At 44.1% G+C, this 17,752-nt stretch overlaps 1 protein-coding gene across 1 annotated transcript in view; it reads right to left on the reverse strand.

Moving 5' to 3' along the window:
* TRIO (trio Rho guanine nucleotide exchange factor) overlaps positions 1-17,752 on the reverse strand; it is a gene marked incomplete in the record, with an annotated part of 1,361,655 nt that overhangs the window by 423,347 nt on the left and 920,556 nt on the right. The window contains 1 exon segment of the mRNA XM_073630705.1: positions 8,581-8,723. Coding sequence (XP_073486806.1) covers positions 8,581-8,723 — 143 coding nt within the window.

Genomic DNA, 17,752 nt, shown 5'->3' on the forward strand with positions numbered 1-17,752 from the left:
TTGGCAATTCGGGCAGGAACCAGGTACCAATGCAAAAAAACTTTATAGTTCATTTCTAGGGCTACAACATTCTGAGAGGCTGATTGGGTAGCGGTCCAAACGTTGGCCAGTCCTTGGCATCTAGCTGAAGGCCTAAGTCACTCTCCCACTTAGTTACATAATGAAGCAAGGCATGAGGAGGTGGAGCTAGCAACTGTGTGTAAAAGGTGGAAATTAGACCCTGTGCGTGTGGATCTTTGTTGCAAATTTGTTCAAAATTGGTTTGGTCAGGTAAGGAGGAGTCTGTGCGTAGATAGGGGGAGAGGAAATGCTTAATTTGAAGATAGCAAAAAAGTTTTAAACTAAGGAATCTGTACATTTCACAAAGGGTGGGAAACGGCTTGAAGGCATTAGGGGTCGTGAACTTGTATGCGCAGATTATGGAAGGAGGAGGGTGAGACCCAGCCAGGATAGAAGGCAGGATTCCGGAGGTAGGATAGGAGTGGGTTGTGAGAGCACTGGAAGCAAAACTTAGTCCTGAGGTTGTCCTACAAAGATGAGGAGTGGCGGGTGACAGTTCTGCAGTGACTTGTAATCAATTGAGCAGAGCCATAATAGGTTGGGCACAGTAGGTCGCAGTCCATGGACTCCAATGCCACCCACAGGGGTGTTTCGCGAAGAGCATGGTATTTAGGTAATTGGGGAAGGTGGGCCAGCTGGTAATATTTGGTGAAGTGAGGGAGCCCTAGACCGCCTTGGAGCTTAGGAGGGTACAGGATAAGCTCTAGCAATGCGTGGTCTGGTTTTGCCCCAGCCAAAATCGAGAACTCTGTGTTGTATAATCTATATGAACTGTGATGGGACCGGGATTGGCAATACCCAAAACAAAAATAGGATTTTTGGTAGTATCGACATTTTAGTTACAGTTAGGCGTCCTAGCCACGCCAGGGGCAAAGCAGACCAGGAGGTCATGAGGTTTGTTAAATGGGGTAGCACTGGTGGGTAATTGACCGAGTATAGGACAGCAGGATCAGCAGTCAGTTTAATTCCAAGGTATAGGACAGAATGGGGTGACATTGAGAACTTGGTGAAGTTGCGAAAATATCGACTGAGGTAAGGAGACATTAAGAGCTTTCAATTTCTGTGGGTTCTCTACTAGGCCCGAGATCGCTGTAAATTGGTCTAGGGTCGAGAGGAGGTTAGGGGTAGAGGTCAGCGGTGTAAGAAAGAGGAGAATGTTGTCTGCGAACAGGCAGAGCTTGTGAATGGTGACCTCCGAGTTCAAGGCCTTTTTTTGTCAGGGTTAGAGCGCATCAGTTGGGCCTGGAGTTAAATGGCTAGGGCAAATAATAGGATTTTTTATAACGGCTTACCTGTAAAATCCTTTTCTTTTGAGGTATATCACAGGACACAGAGCCACAGTAATTACTGATGGGTTATATAGGTATCACTAGGTGATTGTACACTGGCACACCCTAGACAGGAAGTTCAACCTCCTATATAACCCCTTGCCTTACTGGGAGTACCTCAGTTTTGTAGCAAAGGAATATAAGAGTATTAGAAGAGGGGATGGACCTCTGTGTCCCGTGATATACCTCAAAAGAAAAGGATTTTACAGGTAAGCTTTTATAAAAAATCCTATTTTCTTTTTCATACATCACGGGACACAGAGCCTCAGTAATTACTGATGGGATGTCCCAGAGCAATGCTATCTGAGGGGAGGGAGACAACAACAAAGTAGGGTGTAATCAGACCTGAGGACCTTTTAGCGCTGCCTGCAGCACACTGCGCCCAAAGGCAATATCCTCATGCCTTCTCACATCCACCTGATAAAAACTGGTGAATGTATGGACTTCAGACCAAGTTGCGGCCTTGCAGATCTGAGCCATGGAGGCCTGGTGATCCACACTAATAGCCCTTGTGGAGCGCGCTTTGATTTGAAAAGGTGGAATTTTCTTCTTCAAACCATAAGCTTGAACAATAACCTGTTGAATTCATTTGGCAATAGTAGATTTCGATGCTGCCTGTCCTCTATAAGGACCTTCTGGCAACACAAACAAATCATCAGTTTTGCGAATCTGAGCAGTTTCTTCCAAATAGGCTTTGACCGCTCTCACTACATCCAAAGAATGTAGCGAACTTTCTTCCGTAGAACAGGGATCTGGAAAAAAAAGGAAGGCAGAACAATATCTTGGTTTAGATGAAAACCTGAAACCACCTTCGGTAGAAAGCTAGGAGGAGGACGTAATACCACTGTATCCTTGTGCATGATTAAATATGGCTCTTTACAGGAAAGAGCCACTAATTCTGATACGCTTCTAGCAGAAGAAAAGGCTACCAGAAAAATTAGCTTCCTTGTCAAAAGGACCAAGGGAATTTGACGTATCGTTTCAAAAGCCTGTTTCTGTAAAGCTGACAGAACCAAATTCAAGGGGTTCAGGGGCGCTTTAACCGCAGGATTAAGGCACATTATCCCCTGTATAAAGCTTCTGACCAAAGAATGTGAAGCAAGCGGACATTGTAACAATACTGACAAGGCCGAGACCTGGCCCTTGGTGGTACTCAAGGCCAGCTTCATCTCTAACCCCATTTGCAGAAAGTCAAGGATTCTACCTATGACATATTTTCTGGGATGCCAACCCCTGGATTCACATTAGGAGACATATGCTTTCCAGACTCTATGATAAATGACTCTGGAAGCTGTCTTCCTTGCATTAATCAAGGTAGAAATCACTGGGCCTGAAAGCCCACGACTCTTCAGAACGGGGGTTTCAATAGCCAAACCATTAAATTTAGCGTTTGTAAGGTAGGATGGAACACTGGTCCATGGGATAACCGGTCTGGACGTGGTGGTAGGGTCCATGGGGAACCTACCGTCAACTTTACTATTTCTGCATACCAAGCTCTGCTGGGCCACACTGGGGCCACCAGAAGTACCAACTTCTTTTCCTGCTTGATCCTGCGAAGAAGTCGTGGCAGTAGCAAAATAGGAGGGAATGCAAAAATCAGAGAGAACTGATGCCACGGAGTCACCAACGCATCTGTCCCGCATGCAAGAGGATCCCTGGTTCTTGACACAAAGTTGCCCATCTTGTTGTTGAACCTGGATGCAAAGAGATACATCCGGGGCCCACCATCTTTGGCATATGGCCAAGAAGATGTCGGGGTGAAGAGACCATTCTCCTGAAAATAACTGCTGGCGACTTAAGTAGTCCGCCTGCTAGTTCTCTACCCCTGGAATGAAGATTGCCGATATGCACGGCACATGCTTTTCTGCCCAGATTAAGATCTGGTTTACCTCTCCCTGAGCTGCACGACTCCTGGTGCCTCCTTGGTGATTGATATAAGCCACTGCTGTGGCATTGTCGGATTGGATCCTGACAGGGCAATCCTGTAACCTGAGCATCCAGGCCCTTAGGGCTAGATACGCTGCACAGATCTCTAGAATGTTGATGGGTAAGGTCCTCTCGGTCTTGGACCATCTCCCTTGAACAGTCAACTGTTCCAGAACTGCTCCTCAACCCGAAAGGCTGGCATCCGTTGTTACCACTCTCCAGGTAACTGGTAAAAATGATTTCCCTTTCTGCACATTTTCGGGTATCAACCACCAACTGAGGCTCTGACGCACTGTAGGGGATAGGCGCATCGGCAAATCTAGCGCCTGGACCTTCTTGTTCCAGGCAGACAGTATACGGTTTTACAGCAGTCTTGAATGAAACTGAGAATAGGGAACTGCTTCGAATGAAGCCACCATCTTCCCCAGCAACATCATACAAATGCGAATAGAAGGACATTTCTTTGCCCAGACTACCTGAGTCAGTTCTTTTATGGCACTGATTTTTGCCTGGGGTAAAAATACCCTCTTCTGGGCTGTATCTATTACCAGATCCAAATACTCTAGTCTTCTTACTGGTTTTAAAGAAGACTTCACTAAGTTGAGGACCCAACCTAGGTATTCCAAGTAGTTGACTGTGGTGACCAAGTTTTGATCTAAGCGGGTTACCGACCGGTCTATCAAGAGCAGGTCGTCTAGGAACGCTATAAGCGTTATACCCTGGGATCTTAATCTGGCCAGAGGAGGAGCCAGGATCTTTGTAAACACTCGAGGTAGAGTAGCTAGCCCGAAAGGCAGAGCTGCAAACTGAAAGTGGCGTTTTTCAACTTCGAAACGCAGATATTTTTGATGAGCAGGGAAAATAGGTACATGCAGGTACACATCCTTGATGTCTATTGACGCCAGAAGTTCTCCTCCTTGTAGGATGGAGACTACCGATCGGATTGATTCCATACAAAAAGACCATACCTTTAGGAAACGGTTTAGATCTTTGAGATCTAGAATGGGTCTGACACCTCCATTTGGCTTTGGTACCGTGAAAAGAATTGAATAAAACCCCAATCCCTGCTCTTGCATGGGAACTACCACGATAACCTTTTGTGACAAAAGTCGCTCCAACGCTATAAAGAGAGACTTCTTTTTCTCTGGGTATTTGGGAACATTTAATTTCAGGAAACGAGGAGAGGGGAATTCTCGGCACTCTAGTTTGTAACCTAGTTATTGTGGAGACCGCCCATCTGTCCGGAAAATCCTCCTGCCAGACCCTTGAGAACTGTAGCAGTCTTCCCCCCCACTTGAACGAGCGGGGGCGCCCCTTCATAAAGAGGCTTTAGTGTTCTGTCTTGCAGACTTCCTTCCCCAGGACTTCTTTTGTCCCTGGGGTTGACTCTGAGATTCATTTCTTGAGCCTGACGGAGGAGGCCATTGTGAATGCCTGGAGGCTGATGCTCCTGGCACTGGGGAAAGAGCCCACTTTAAGAGGCACGTTTATTCCTTTTCTTAACTGGCTAAAGCGCACTTTTCCCACTAGAGATCTTTTGGATATAATTGTCCAAATCCTCCCTGAGCAGCCTTGCACCACGAAAGGGAAACCCAGCCAGGAGCTTTTTACAAGATGATTCGGCTGACCAATTTTTCAACCATAAGATTCACGAACCCAAGCGTAAGGCGAGAGGTCTGGGGGATAGAATCTCTACGTCAACTGCAAAACACAAAGCTGCTGGTAGGTTGGCTAACCCAGGGCCTGCTGTTCAGGTAAAACCTTGAGCACCTGTTTAACGTGGTCTCTCAAGTATTGACATACTCCTATTGCCGCTAACTGCAGGTTGAACCACTGAACCTGCCAAGGAGAAAACATTTAACAGGAATTCCAATTTCTTATCAGTTGGATCCCTAAGCATCTGAGCGTTGTCAACAGGACAAGTCAGACTTTTATCTACAGGGGATATAGAGGCATCAATCGCTGGTATACCCCAAATCTTTGCAAATTTTTCTTCCATAGGATAAAGTGTAGAAAACGTTTTAGGAGGGAAAAAATGTTTATCTGGGCGATAGGTGCTTAGTGATCTGGTCTGAGGTCTGCTTGAGAGCTCTCTGCAGCATGCGCTCAAACTGTCTCAGCGGATCAGGCTGTGCTGTGGCAGATAAGGGTGATAGTGGGCCAGAGATATAGTCTGCACCTGACTCGTCCTAATCCCTGGCCGGCAGCGGCTTATGCTGGTGGGACCGCGGCAAGCCTGTGTGTGGAGGAAACAGCGCCATCTTGGAGGCGGCCCGCGCTAGTACCTCCCTGATGCTTCTGCTTGGAGCCTCCGGATACCGTGGCTCTGGAGCCGGGAGGTCTGCAAGGCTGAGCAGGGCAGCGGGAGCTCGTGATGCAGCCTGTCAGGTGTGTTAGGTGGCTCTGTGTTTCTCTGAGGAGTGAAGCTCTAGGCAGACATGTCAGGCATGGGAGACTTTGCACATGCGCCCCCATTCATTTAAATTTTAATAATTTATAAAACTGTTTTTTTTTTTAAGCTCTGCCATGACAACTCCCATATGGATGATATGCTCACTCACTCTTTTGGGCATTGACCTGTACTTCCCCATAGCGATGAAAAATTAACTATAAGCCCTATTTTGGCTTGAAGTAGCAATCAGCTTCTTTTCATATTTCCCCTAACAAAGACTCTCTCATTCAGTTTAGGGTCGGTAGGGATTTTTATATAAAACTATTGACCCACTGATATGAGAGACATGGGAACTTTGTGTTTAAATTTGACACTGTTATATTATGTCTGCCAATGCAAATTTTGAAATCCTAGAATATTAGGGGTTTTAGCAATCCAGTTAAGAGGCAAGCTATGTTACCACATTAAAGCAGTTCTCTCCGTCTATTATCTGCCTGCAGGAAACTCATCTAAAACATGCACAATTTAGCACGCAATATCATTCTACTTATACTACATATTCCAGAAGTGTGTCTATATTGATTACAAATTATGTTGATTTTACCTGCAGGCAAGTACAAACGGACACTAGAGGTCGCTATTTTTTTTGTATTGTATCGATATAGAAAACCATATGTACTTGCCAATAATATAATATTATAATATATATATATATATATATATATATATATATATATATAAAATCTCCCCCATACTCACCCGAAGCATTTAAAGATTTCTTTGCATTTTATCTCTGATAAATCTGATGTTCCCTGGTTTTTGGTAGGAGACTTTAATTATCTCGATCTTTCTTTAGATAAATATGGCACGGCTAAGGGTCAGAGGACTTCTGCATGTACCGCTTTTGCTCGCTTTGTTCGGGAGATTGGCCTGATGGATGTCTGGAGAACGTTACATCCTTATGGCAAAGTGGTTTCTTGTTTTTCCAGAATCCACAAGACACTATCCAGAATAGATTTGGCATTAGTCACTTCTGCAATGTTACTAATAATATCAGAAGTAACCTATGCAGCTAGGGGGTTATCTGATCATTCTCCACTGGTTCTCAAATTAATTTTGCATTGCACTCAGACCCGGACCTTATGGAAAGTAAATCCCTGTTGGTTAGAGCTTTTTCCTTCAACTGAAGATATTATGCTTGACATATCGGCCTACAGTGCCACTAACAAGCCCTCTGTATTTTTGAAGATTTATTGGGATTCTTTACTTGTCCTGTATGGTTGCCCCAGAGATTTTTTTCGACAGGTGGACACCCTCTATAAAGATCTTATATGGAGATATAAACACCCCCGGATTTAACTAGTTTTGCAGCTGCCCAAGGATGGGGGTGGTCTAGCTGTTCCTAATGCGAGATTGTACTACTTGGCATCACAACTCCAACATTTATAGACTCTGAGGATCCTATACAGCAAATCAGATTTTCTCAACTTCCGGCGGAGCCACCGATGCAGCTAATAGCGGCTTGGTAGAGAAATATTATCTATCTAATTAACAATTTTTTTCAGTATTTGCAGGTGCGGCATGCTCTGCAGTCAGGCAGAGACTTTCCCATTAAAATATAAGCCCTCACCAAGTTTAACAATGGCAGTAGCCACAAGATATTCCAAACAGGGACTTATTGGTGACATATATTTCTCCTTATAAACAACAACTAGCGCCAGTGTACAGGGTGGCAGTTTTGAGCATAGGGAACTGGAGACCATTAGTGATAAGGAATGGGAGCAGGCTCTGGTGAATTCAACCAGAGTCTTCCTATGCTCCTCATAGTGTTTGACCCAGTTATTGATTATTCACAGGCCTCACTATACTCCTCAAAAACTACATATTTGGGGTAAAGCAGGGAAACCATACTGTCCAAGATGTACTACTGAAACAGGTACAAAATATAGCTTTGCTAGGGATTATATCGGAAGATATCCTTCCATCTGAAATGCATGTGATGTGGCTGAAGTCTATGTATATAGACAGTAAACTTATACTGCAGAAATGGATATCATACTCCCCTCAGTTGCTCAATGGTCTGATGCGATTAATTTTAATTTGCGAAGGGAGGATTTGAAATACAAACACAGGAAATCCCCCCCAAAAAATCTGTAAAATTTGGTCTCGATGGCTAGACTTGAATCTGTTTGTGCAAATAAGCTGAGACCACAGATTAGTTTGTTGTAAGTTAGTAGTGTAGTAAATACTTGGTATGAGATAACTGTACATATGGGCTGTTAAGGTGTAGTTGAAAATTGAATATATTGGTTTATCTTATGTTGTTACTAATCTTATATATGAAGACTAACTATCAATGCTATGGTCTTAAGTAACGTTGATTGTATAATTTGTAAGGTGCATGATCTCTTTTCTTGTTGTTTAAATATTATATGTTTAGTGGGCTTGTTTTTTATGTAGTAGTTTTGTTGTAAATTGTATATTAAAAAAAAAAAAAAGCATTTGATTAAAAAAAAAAAAAAAAAATCGGCTTCTTCAAGTTAAAGCGACTCTGTAAACAGATCTACATTCTCTGTAACTGCTTCATATATAAAATGCCTGGTGCTGAATATAAGGCCTACTACTACATTAAAGATTTGTATAACTTTTGAAGAAATGTACATTTTGATTGCTTTCTGCGATTTATTAAGGTTTGTAAAAAAGTAAATTGGTTATACAAATTTTGACAAGCTTAAGCTCCACATGCTTACTACATTCCTGTCCTTTGTAAAATTACTATTGGTATATATAAGCCCCAAAAACCATTACAGAAATTAAATAAAGCCAAAAGGTTGATAAAGTCTGGTTTCTTAAGCGTCATATAACATTTCTTACCGTTTGACAGCCTTTTGTTTAGTCGATACTGCCTTCGGTATATGAATTGGCTCTTTTAAAGCACCTCTTAAATGAATAGTTCTGTCTTGTATAACTTCTCTTATATGTTTTATCCAGTCTTGTTTGTTCTCAATGCTGGATCCCTAAAAATAACATGATTTTTATTAATAAAGTCCAACCAAAATCAGAAAAATTACACTACATGAATAACACTAAACACGTATGTGCATAAACGTTACTGTTTTTCACATTCTCACGGTCTCTCATTCTCCATGTACATTAACCACTTCCCGCCCAAGGGCGTCATATGATGTCATGGACTTTCAGTGGGAATATCTGAATGATGCCTGCAGCTATAGGCATCATTTAGATATTCTTGTTACAGCTGTTGATTCTGTGCACCATAAGAATGATCATAGCAGCAGTTCCACCGCTTGATCGTTCTTACAGGCGATCCCCCCCCCGCCGCCATCCGGTGCTTCTCTGGGCTCTCCCGTGCCATCGGGGACCCGGAGAAAGAATAGCCCGCCGCTGGATGACGAGCATAGAGATGTCTGGTGACCAGATGGTCGTGGCTGGTAAGCATGGGATTGTGGATTTTTTTTTTATGATCTCATGCTTTCCAGCCTGGAGGAGAGATGCAGGGTCTTATTGACCCCGCATATCTCTCCATAAAGAGGACCTGTCACGAATGATTCCTATTAAGGGATGTTTACATTCCTTGTAATAGGAAAAAAAGTGATAAAAAAAATGTTGTAAAAGAAAGTAAAAATAAAAAAATAAAGTAAAATAAAATAAATAAATAAATAAAACGCCCCTGTCCCCGGGAGCTTGCGCTCAGAAGCAAACGCACACTTTAGTCCCACCCATATATGTAAACGCCGTTCAAACCACACGTCAGGTATCGCCTGAGCACGAGCAACAACTCTAGCACTAGACCTCCTGCTTAACTCTAAACATGTAACCTGTAAAAAAATTTAAAGCGTCGCCTATGGAGATTTTTAAGTACTGAAGTTTGGTGTCATTTCATGAGTGTGTGCAATTTTAAAGCGTGACATGTTGGGTATTTACTTGGCGTAACATCATCTTTCACATAATATATAAAATTTGGGCTAACTTTACTGTTTTGTTATTTTTTAAATCATGAAACTTTTTTTTTTCCAAAATAAAACGTTGGAAAAATCGTTGTGCAAATACCGTGCGAGATAAAACCTTTTCAGTTTTTATATGCAGAAGATAGGCTGTGCAGCTGCACAGTGAAGGTCACTAGACTGGGGTTGTAAATATTTTTTTTAGTAAGGTGCACTCAGAAGCATGAGTGAAATTAATAAAGAACACATGTACAAAAGTACTTCCCATCACTCCCTCTCCAACATCTTCACAGGGTATTCTGTCTTCTTGATTGGGAAGAGGGCTTTCTTTATTCAGGGACAAAGGTGTGCTGAGAGTGTACACTAAGCAATGCAATATCCATTTTTAGGCTGGGTTCACACTGGTCCAACAAACGCTCCGACATTGGGAGCTAATGTCGCATGACGTGTAAAATTCAATGTTTCCCTATGGGAGCCGTCCTAACTGGTCCGACAAGTCGTTCCGACTTTAGAAATGCTCCCTGTACTACTTTGGTCCGACTTTGATCCTACTTCAGCCCATTGACTATCATTGAAGTCGGATCAAAGTCGGATCGCCGACTTTGATCCCCCCACCCCAAAGTACCTTGTCCCCATGTTGATGAGGACAAGGGACTCTTCCCGACAACCCTGGCCGTTGGTTGTCGGGGTCTGTGCGCGGGGGGCTTATCGGAATGTGGGAGCCCCCTTTAATAAGGGGGCCCCCAGATCCCGGCCCCCCACCCTTTGTGAATGAGTATGGGGTACATCGTACCCTTACCCATTCACCTAGGGAAAAAGAGTCAATGAAAAAACACAGTACACAGGTTTTTAAAGTAATTTATTAGGCAGCTCCGGGGTCTTCTTCCGACTTCGGGGGTCTCTCTGGCGTCTCCTCCCGGTGTCCTGATCATCTGCCAGCTCCTCCGCTATCTTCTGGAGCTCTTTTGCTAGCGGTGGCCCGGACTTCTGCCTTCTTGTCTTGTCTTCTTCCCTCTTCTTCCGATGTTGACACGACGCTCTCTCTGGCTGGAATGCTCTCTGAGTGCTCCGCAATGGACTTATATAGGCGGTGACCCTGCCCCCTTATGAGGTCACTGTCCCGGGGCATGCTGGGACTGTGCCGTCATAAGAGGGCGTGGTCAACATCACCCGGTGACCACGCCCCCTAAACCGTCACAGTTCCAGCATGCCCAGGGACTGTGACGGCATAAGGGGGCGGGGTCACCACCTATATAAGTCACATCGGAGAGCTCAGAAAGCATTCCAGCCGGAGAGAGCGTCATGTCAACATCAGAAGAAGAGGGAAAAAGACAAGAAGGCAGAAGTCTGGGCCACCGCTAGCAAAAGAGCTGCAGCAGATATCGGAGGAGCCGGCAGAAGATCAGGACACCGGGAGGAGACGCCGGAGAGACCCCCGAAGTCAGAAGAAGACCACCGAAGTCGGAAGAAGACCCCGGAGCTGCCCAATAAATTACTTTAAAAACCTGTGTACTATGTTTTTTCATTGACACTTGTTTCCCTAGGTGAATGGGTAGGGGTGCGATGTACCCCATACTCATTCACAAAGGGTGGGGGACCGGGATCTGGGGGCCCCCTTATTAAAGGGGGCTCCCGGATTCCGATAAGCCCCCCGCCCGCAGACCCCGACAATCAACGGCCAGGGTTGTCGGGAAGAGGCCCTTGTCCTCATCAACATGGGGACAAGGTGCTTTGGGGTGGATGGGGGCCGCAGGCCCCCCCCCTGCCCCAAAGCACCCACCTCCCCATGTTGAGGGCATGCGGCCTGGTACGGCTCAGGAGGGGGGGATGCTCGCTGGTCCCCACCCCCATTCCTGACCGGCCGGGCAGCGTGCTCAGATAAGGGTCTGGTATGGAATGGGGGGGGGACCCCAGGCCATTTTTTCGGCGTGGGAGGTTCCCCTTAAGGTCCATACCAGACCCAAGGGCTTGGTTTGCTCCTGGAGGGGGAACCCATGCCGGTTTTTTATTTAAAATTTGGCACGGAGTTCCCCCTCAAGATTCATACCAAACACAGTGCCGGGCATTGGCGGGGATCCAAGTCGGATCCCTGTTCATTGAAAATCGGACGCATGCCGGCTTCATGTCGCAGGGCAAAGTCGGATCCAAAGTAGGACGGTTGTCGTGTCGCACCAGTGTAAACCCAGCCTAAAGAATATTGTGAAAGAGTCAGCTGCAATTTTTTTTTCTACACTTAGGTTTCACTGTAACATCTTGCTGCCCACGTAACACGCATGTAGCAAAAAAGGTGTGCCAAAAATGCACTCCCTGCACAATAGCCTAGACAGCACCCAGGCTAACCATGTGACCACTATGACAGCAGATCTCAGTGGCTACATGAGCAGCCAATCGTTCACACCCCCTGGGCATAAAGATCTTGTTAAAGAAATGCTGGGGCTATGTGGGAAGGAGTTAATGCAGGGTTAACCCGAAAACCATAAAATGTAATATATTGCAGCTTACCAATTATTAGATGTGGTAACTGCATTAGCTTTCTATGTTTTTTCCCCTTTCTGTTTTTACCTGATTTGGCCAGTAACACAATTCCTGTATTAGGGTATCTACACTCTGCATCAAGGAGCAATAGAGACAACTATGGACATAAGTACTGTCAGTCTGGAGGAGATACACTAACCAATTGAAGATAAACTCCAGCTCACACTTTATATAGCTTTTACATGAGTAAAAGTTGACCATTGTAAGAACCTCTGTTAGTGGTAAATGGTTTGTTTCAATTCTCTAACTGCTACACCTGCAGGACAGCTTGATCAGTTGAAAAACAGATTTACTTGCAGGACCACCAGGTGAAAAGAAAAATATAAAAAAGGTTTACTTTTGGGATTAATATTGCATTAAGATTCTCACAGACCACAATAATAAGGGCAGAAACAACTTCTGTCTCTTGGGGAAAGGCAGTCCATGCATCCTCATGCTTGCACAAGGAGTAGAGTAAACCTTTATCTGACCCTCCCCCTCCAGACCAGGATCTTGGGCTTTCAGGAAGATCACATCGGAATAGTCAAAATACACAAGTTAGCTGAGGACAATTTCTGTGGGATGTCTGTTTAGGCTGGTGTCAGACATGTTGTTAATGCGGAGCTTACACAAATGTTGTAAAATGAGGCACTGAATGGTAACCTGGCCAACTTGCAGGGGTAAGAATTTTCACAAGTGCAATTCATCTGCCTACCCTACAGTACTCAAGGGGGGTTAGACTGTGGTCCAGATTACTACAGCAATTCATGATTTATTTATTTATTTATTTATTTCAGGTACTTATATAGCGCCATCAATTTACGCAGCGCTTTACATATATATTGTACATTCACATCAGTCCCTACTCTCAAGGAGCTTACAATCTCAGGTCCCTAACTCATTCATACTTACTAGGGACAATTTAGACAGGATCCAATTAACCTACCAGCATGTCTTTGGAGTGTGGGAGGAAACCGGAGTACCCGGAGGAAACCCACGCAGGCACAGGGAGAACATACAAACTCCAGGCAGGAAGTGTCGTGGTTGGGATTCGAACCAGCGACCCTTCTTACTGCTAGGCAAAAGTGCTATCCACTACACCACTGTGCCGCCCAGGGCTGTGATGCATGATGTTGCTGGTAATAAGGAGCGATAAAGTGCAAGCGGATTCAGGCAAAATCAAAAGTTAACGTGCAACTTGGGAAAAGTCTCTAGCCGCATATACACTAGCTTTGCCCACTTCCTGCAGCAGCACAAAACAGTCACCAGTCAGCATGGCAGAATGCACTTATGCAAAAATTTTGGCCACAACTACAGGCAATGTAAATGAATAGGCAGGATACAGCAAAATTGCAGCTGCAATGTGTCATGTATAAAGCAAATTGTCACAACAATAAAAAAGGGAGGGCGTGACCGGAAGCGGATGGAGGTGAGAGTCAGTGAGGAGTGAGAGCATGTGTGCACCCCGCTCCATGAATGTGATGTTCCAGGTGTAATATGCCGTAGTATCCGATGCTTTCTTTTTTTTTTGTGCCGCCTACCTCTCCTGCTCCCTCTGTGAGCACCTGTCGGAGCTAGTGCGGTGTGTCCGTTCTGAGCCGCTGGGAGCATTCGGAACCTGACAAGCACAGCATAATCCCGCGAGATCAGGAACGAGAGGAGGGACGGCCGCTGCGGGATCTGATGCCGGGTGTCAGCAGTGGAGGCTTCTGTGAGTGCGCTCTGCATGCTTTGGAAGCCGCGCAGGAGAACGGGAGCTACCGGAGCCGCCTTGCAGTGGAACTAGGGGCATGCTCTGGACACTTGAGCGCCGACAAAGGGGATGAGCATAAACGTATCTAGACCAGTGGAACGGAGGTATTGTTTTCCACTTTTCTTCCCTCTTTCTACTTTATAAGTGGAGACCGATGGGAGCCTTACCAAGGGTCTGAACTTCGGGAGGACTGTGAACTTATGAGTGAGCTTGAGAAGAGGTCCCAGTTCAGTGTGAGTGCAATCCCTGCTATTACTTATTTGACATAAATAACAGTGATAAAGGTGATAATGGTGGTTACACTGAATGAGAAACCTAATATTTAATATCTTTTGGCCCAAGGAAAGTGGTGATAACCTATTGGTTCAAGGAAAGTGGTTTTAATGTAGACATTCTCCCCGTGCCTTTTCTTAAACAGCTCTGCTTTTCTCTTTGCTATAATAACAATAACAATAATAACAGACGATAACAATCAGTGATGGTAAATAAGAAAAAATCTCTAAACCTTGAGGTTATTTCATCCGTCTTGCTTTTGACCGTCAGCGAACCTGCTCACCTCCTCCAAGATAAATAACTCGTACAGTAGGAAAGACACCATGTCAGCAAGGAGGAAAGGGGATGAACATGCTAGCCAGGAGAATGTGGGAATTCAATCTTTACTCTCTGCTAAAGATAAAGAGAAGGATAAGGAAAAAGGGGCACTGACCACATACTCCAAGTAAAGGGGGGCAGCAAGCTCAAACTAAATCAACAACGGACAGAAAGAGCCAGGGTCACCCGAGCATGCCCACAGGCACCACTGGTATAAAGAATTCTACTAGTAAAGGGTCAGGAGTGACCGCAAAAGAAATAGAAGCCTCTGCCACTCTGACACTTTCAGCAGAAGGAGAACCATCCCTGAAAGATATCCTCTTGGCGATTAACACATGCAAACATTCTCTGGGTGAACTATGTGACCAACTGAAGGATATCAAAGAGAAGTTAACCCTTGTACGGCATGAGCTCAAGAAAACAGCAGAAAGAGTAACGGAAGTGGAAAAGAGAATACGTTTGATAGAAGATGACTTGCACCTTATGAAACAGGAGGCTAAAGTTTGGAAAGAAAAAATAAATAAGCTCACGGGGAAATTTGATGAAATGGAAAACAGACTTCGTAGGGACAATGTGAGGGTGGTGGGACTACCTGAAAGGAGCGAAGGCTCAGACCCGATAGTACTTTTAGAAGGTTGGCTGATTGAAACCTTTGGAAGAGAGACGTTTTCTCAACAGTTTTCAATTGAAAGAGCACATAGAGTCCCATTTAGGCCCCCCTCAAGGAAGTCCCCCAAGACCGTTGCTAGTGAAATTTTTAAATTAAAAAAAAGATAAAGTAAGACCCCTTCGAAAGGCCAGAGAGTTGGGGAATGTCTCATATAATGGTGCTAAGATATCAATATATCCCGATTTCTCTCTTGACCTACAGAAGCGTAGAGCTGAGTTTCTAAAAGTTAAACGCAGCCTTCAAAAATTTAAGGCTTCGGATAAACGCATTCGGAGGAAGTCAGATTTTTGATTCTCCTGCCGGTGCGTTAGCATGGTTAGAAGATAAGAGAGATCAATTATCAATGAAATAACTGGGAATTTGGTTTGAACTTGATACACACAGGTGGGGCACAAATCTAAAATAATAACAATATTTTCTATGTGGAGCGGGGTGGGGATTTGACACAGTTAAATGGACTTAGGATTAGAATGGGGATGGTCAAAATGAGTTTCTACTTGGTCACAGGGAAGGAGGGGGGGGAGCTGGGGGAGTTGGGGAAAAGGGAGAAATGAGTTCTGTAAGGGTAGGGTGGTATGTGACGGTCATTAAAAAAGCCCCGAGGGGTAACCTAGAGTGGTATGGGGTGGGAGGGAGGAGGGGGAAAAATATTGGGTTTTTGAGTTGGGTGGGGTTGGGGAGGGTGGTGGGGGTAAGGGGTATAGAAGAAGGAGAACACATTGTAAGGGATTATATGGAACACTAAATTGTAAGGAGATATACTGTACACTGGATAATATGATAACACACTGGACACAGCAAAATATAGGTATAATATTAATGTTTGTAGTGAGAAAGTATGGGTATGCTCTGTGGGAACACTGGGAAATTCATTTAAAACACTTGATAATTAGTGAATCTACCTCATTGATAAGAAGGAGTAATTTAGAACAATGGGAAAATATGACACAAAGGGAAATAGTGACAGTTAGAGCTATGGGTTTAATATTACAAGGATCCCTATTGTTAATTGTATTTCTCTCCTTGAGGTTACTAGGGTTTAGCCCCGATTCTCCTTTCTGTTTCTCCTTGATAGTTTTTTTTCAGAATAATCAATGGTATTGAATATTGGATCATGGAATGTTGGAGGGTTGGGTACCCCTGCCAAAAGAGCAGTTGTATTTGACGTGTTGGATATCTTTAAAGTGAGTATTGCCTGTCTGCAGGAGACACACTTGACTAAAGACACTAAATCTCAAATAAGAAATAAGAGGTTCCAGTGCCAACTTCACACGGTGCACACCGCTTACTCTAGGGGTGTGTCTATGTTAATTGGTAGAGGGGTGGTGTTTACCTGCAGACAGTGTAATATTGACGTGGAGGGCCGATATATTTTCTTACATTGTATAATAGAGAACCAGGAATATATATTAGCAAATATTTACATCCTCCCTCCTTTTAAACTAGATGTCTTGTACTGTTTATTGGAATTTATAGTAGACGGACCTAGTGTGACAATTATTGTAGTTGGGGATTTTAATGTTGTTATAAATAAAAAAATAGATAAGTTCCCCCCCCAGGAAAACAGGGACAGGGGTTACAAGAAAATCAATGGGCCAATTCCTTCAAGAAGCCGGTCTATTGGACCTCTGGAGATTGCAGAACCCTGTGGCACTACAATTTTCATGCTACTCAGATTCTTATTCTACACTTTCAAGAATAGATCTTATATTGGGCAATGAATTAGCTTCCCAAACAATTAAAGATATAGTTTATCAACCTAGGGGGGTATCGGACCACTCACTGCTGATGGTCTCGATAAACACAAGGAATAATAAATCTTGCAGGGTGTGGAAGATGAACCTAATGTGGTTTGAAATAATAGAGGACCAGAATGAAATCGCAGTTGAGTTGAACTAATTTATAGTGCTTAATGCGGATAACACAACAAGAGGGGTGATGTGGAACGCATTGAAGGCTTATCTGAGGGGACTACTTATTCAACAGGTCTCAAGAATTAAAAAATCATCATTGGACTGGGAGGATAAGATCAGGAAGGAGTTAATAGCAGCAGAAAAGGAGTATGTGAAAGAACCATCCCCCTGATAAACAAAGTATATGGGAGAACAAGCAACAAATATACAAAGATGTAATGATTAGGAAGTCTGAAAATAAGAGACTGTTTCAAAAGCAAATGGTATAAGGGGAAGGGGAAAAAGTCGGGAAGATGCTGGCCTATATTGTTAGGTCTAGTTCCTCCCCCTCCATGATCCCCGCTATTAGGACTGCGCGTGGTGAGATCTCCTCTCAGGCAGATGAAATTTCTGATACATTTAAGAAATATTATGAAGAATTTTATAAATCTCAGGGGATCGTGGGAGGAGACGAAATGGACAGCTTTTTCAGGAATATTGAGATGCCCTCCCTTACAGAGACTAACAGTGAGGTATTGGAGGCCCCGATAACATTGGAAGAAATTAAAACAGCAGTAATGGAAATGGCAAATCAGAAATCCCCTGGTCCTGATGGACTCCCCGCTGAGACTTATAAAAACTATGGGAAGGTATTACTCCC

This window comes from Aquarana catesbeiana, linkage group LG05, assembly GCF_042186555.1.
Source record: "Aquarana catesbeiana isolate 2022-GZ linkage group LG05, ASM4218655v1, whole genome shotgun sequence".
In the NCBI taxonomy this organism is placed as follows: Eukaryota; Metazoa; Chordata; class Amphibia; order Anura; family Ranidae; genus Aquarana; species Aquarana catesbeiana.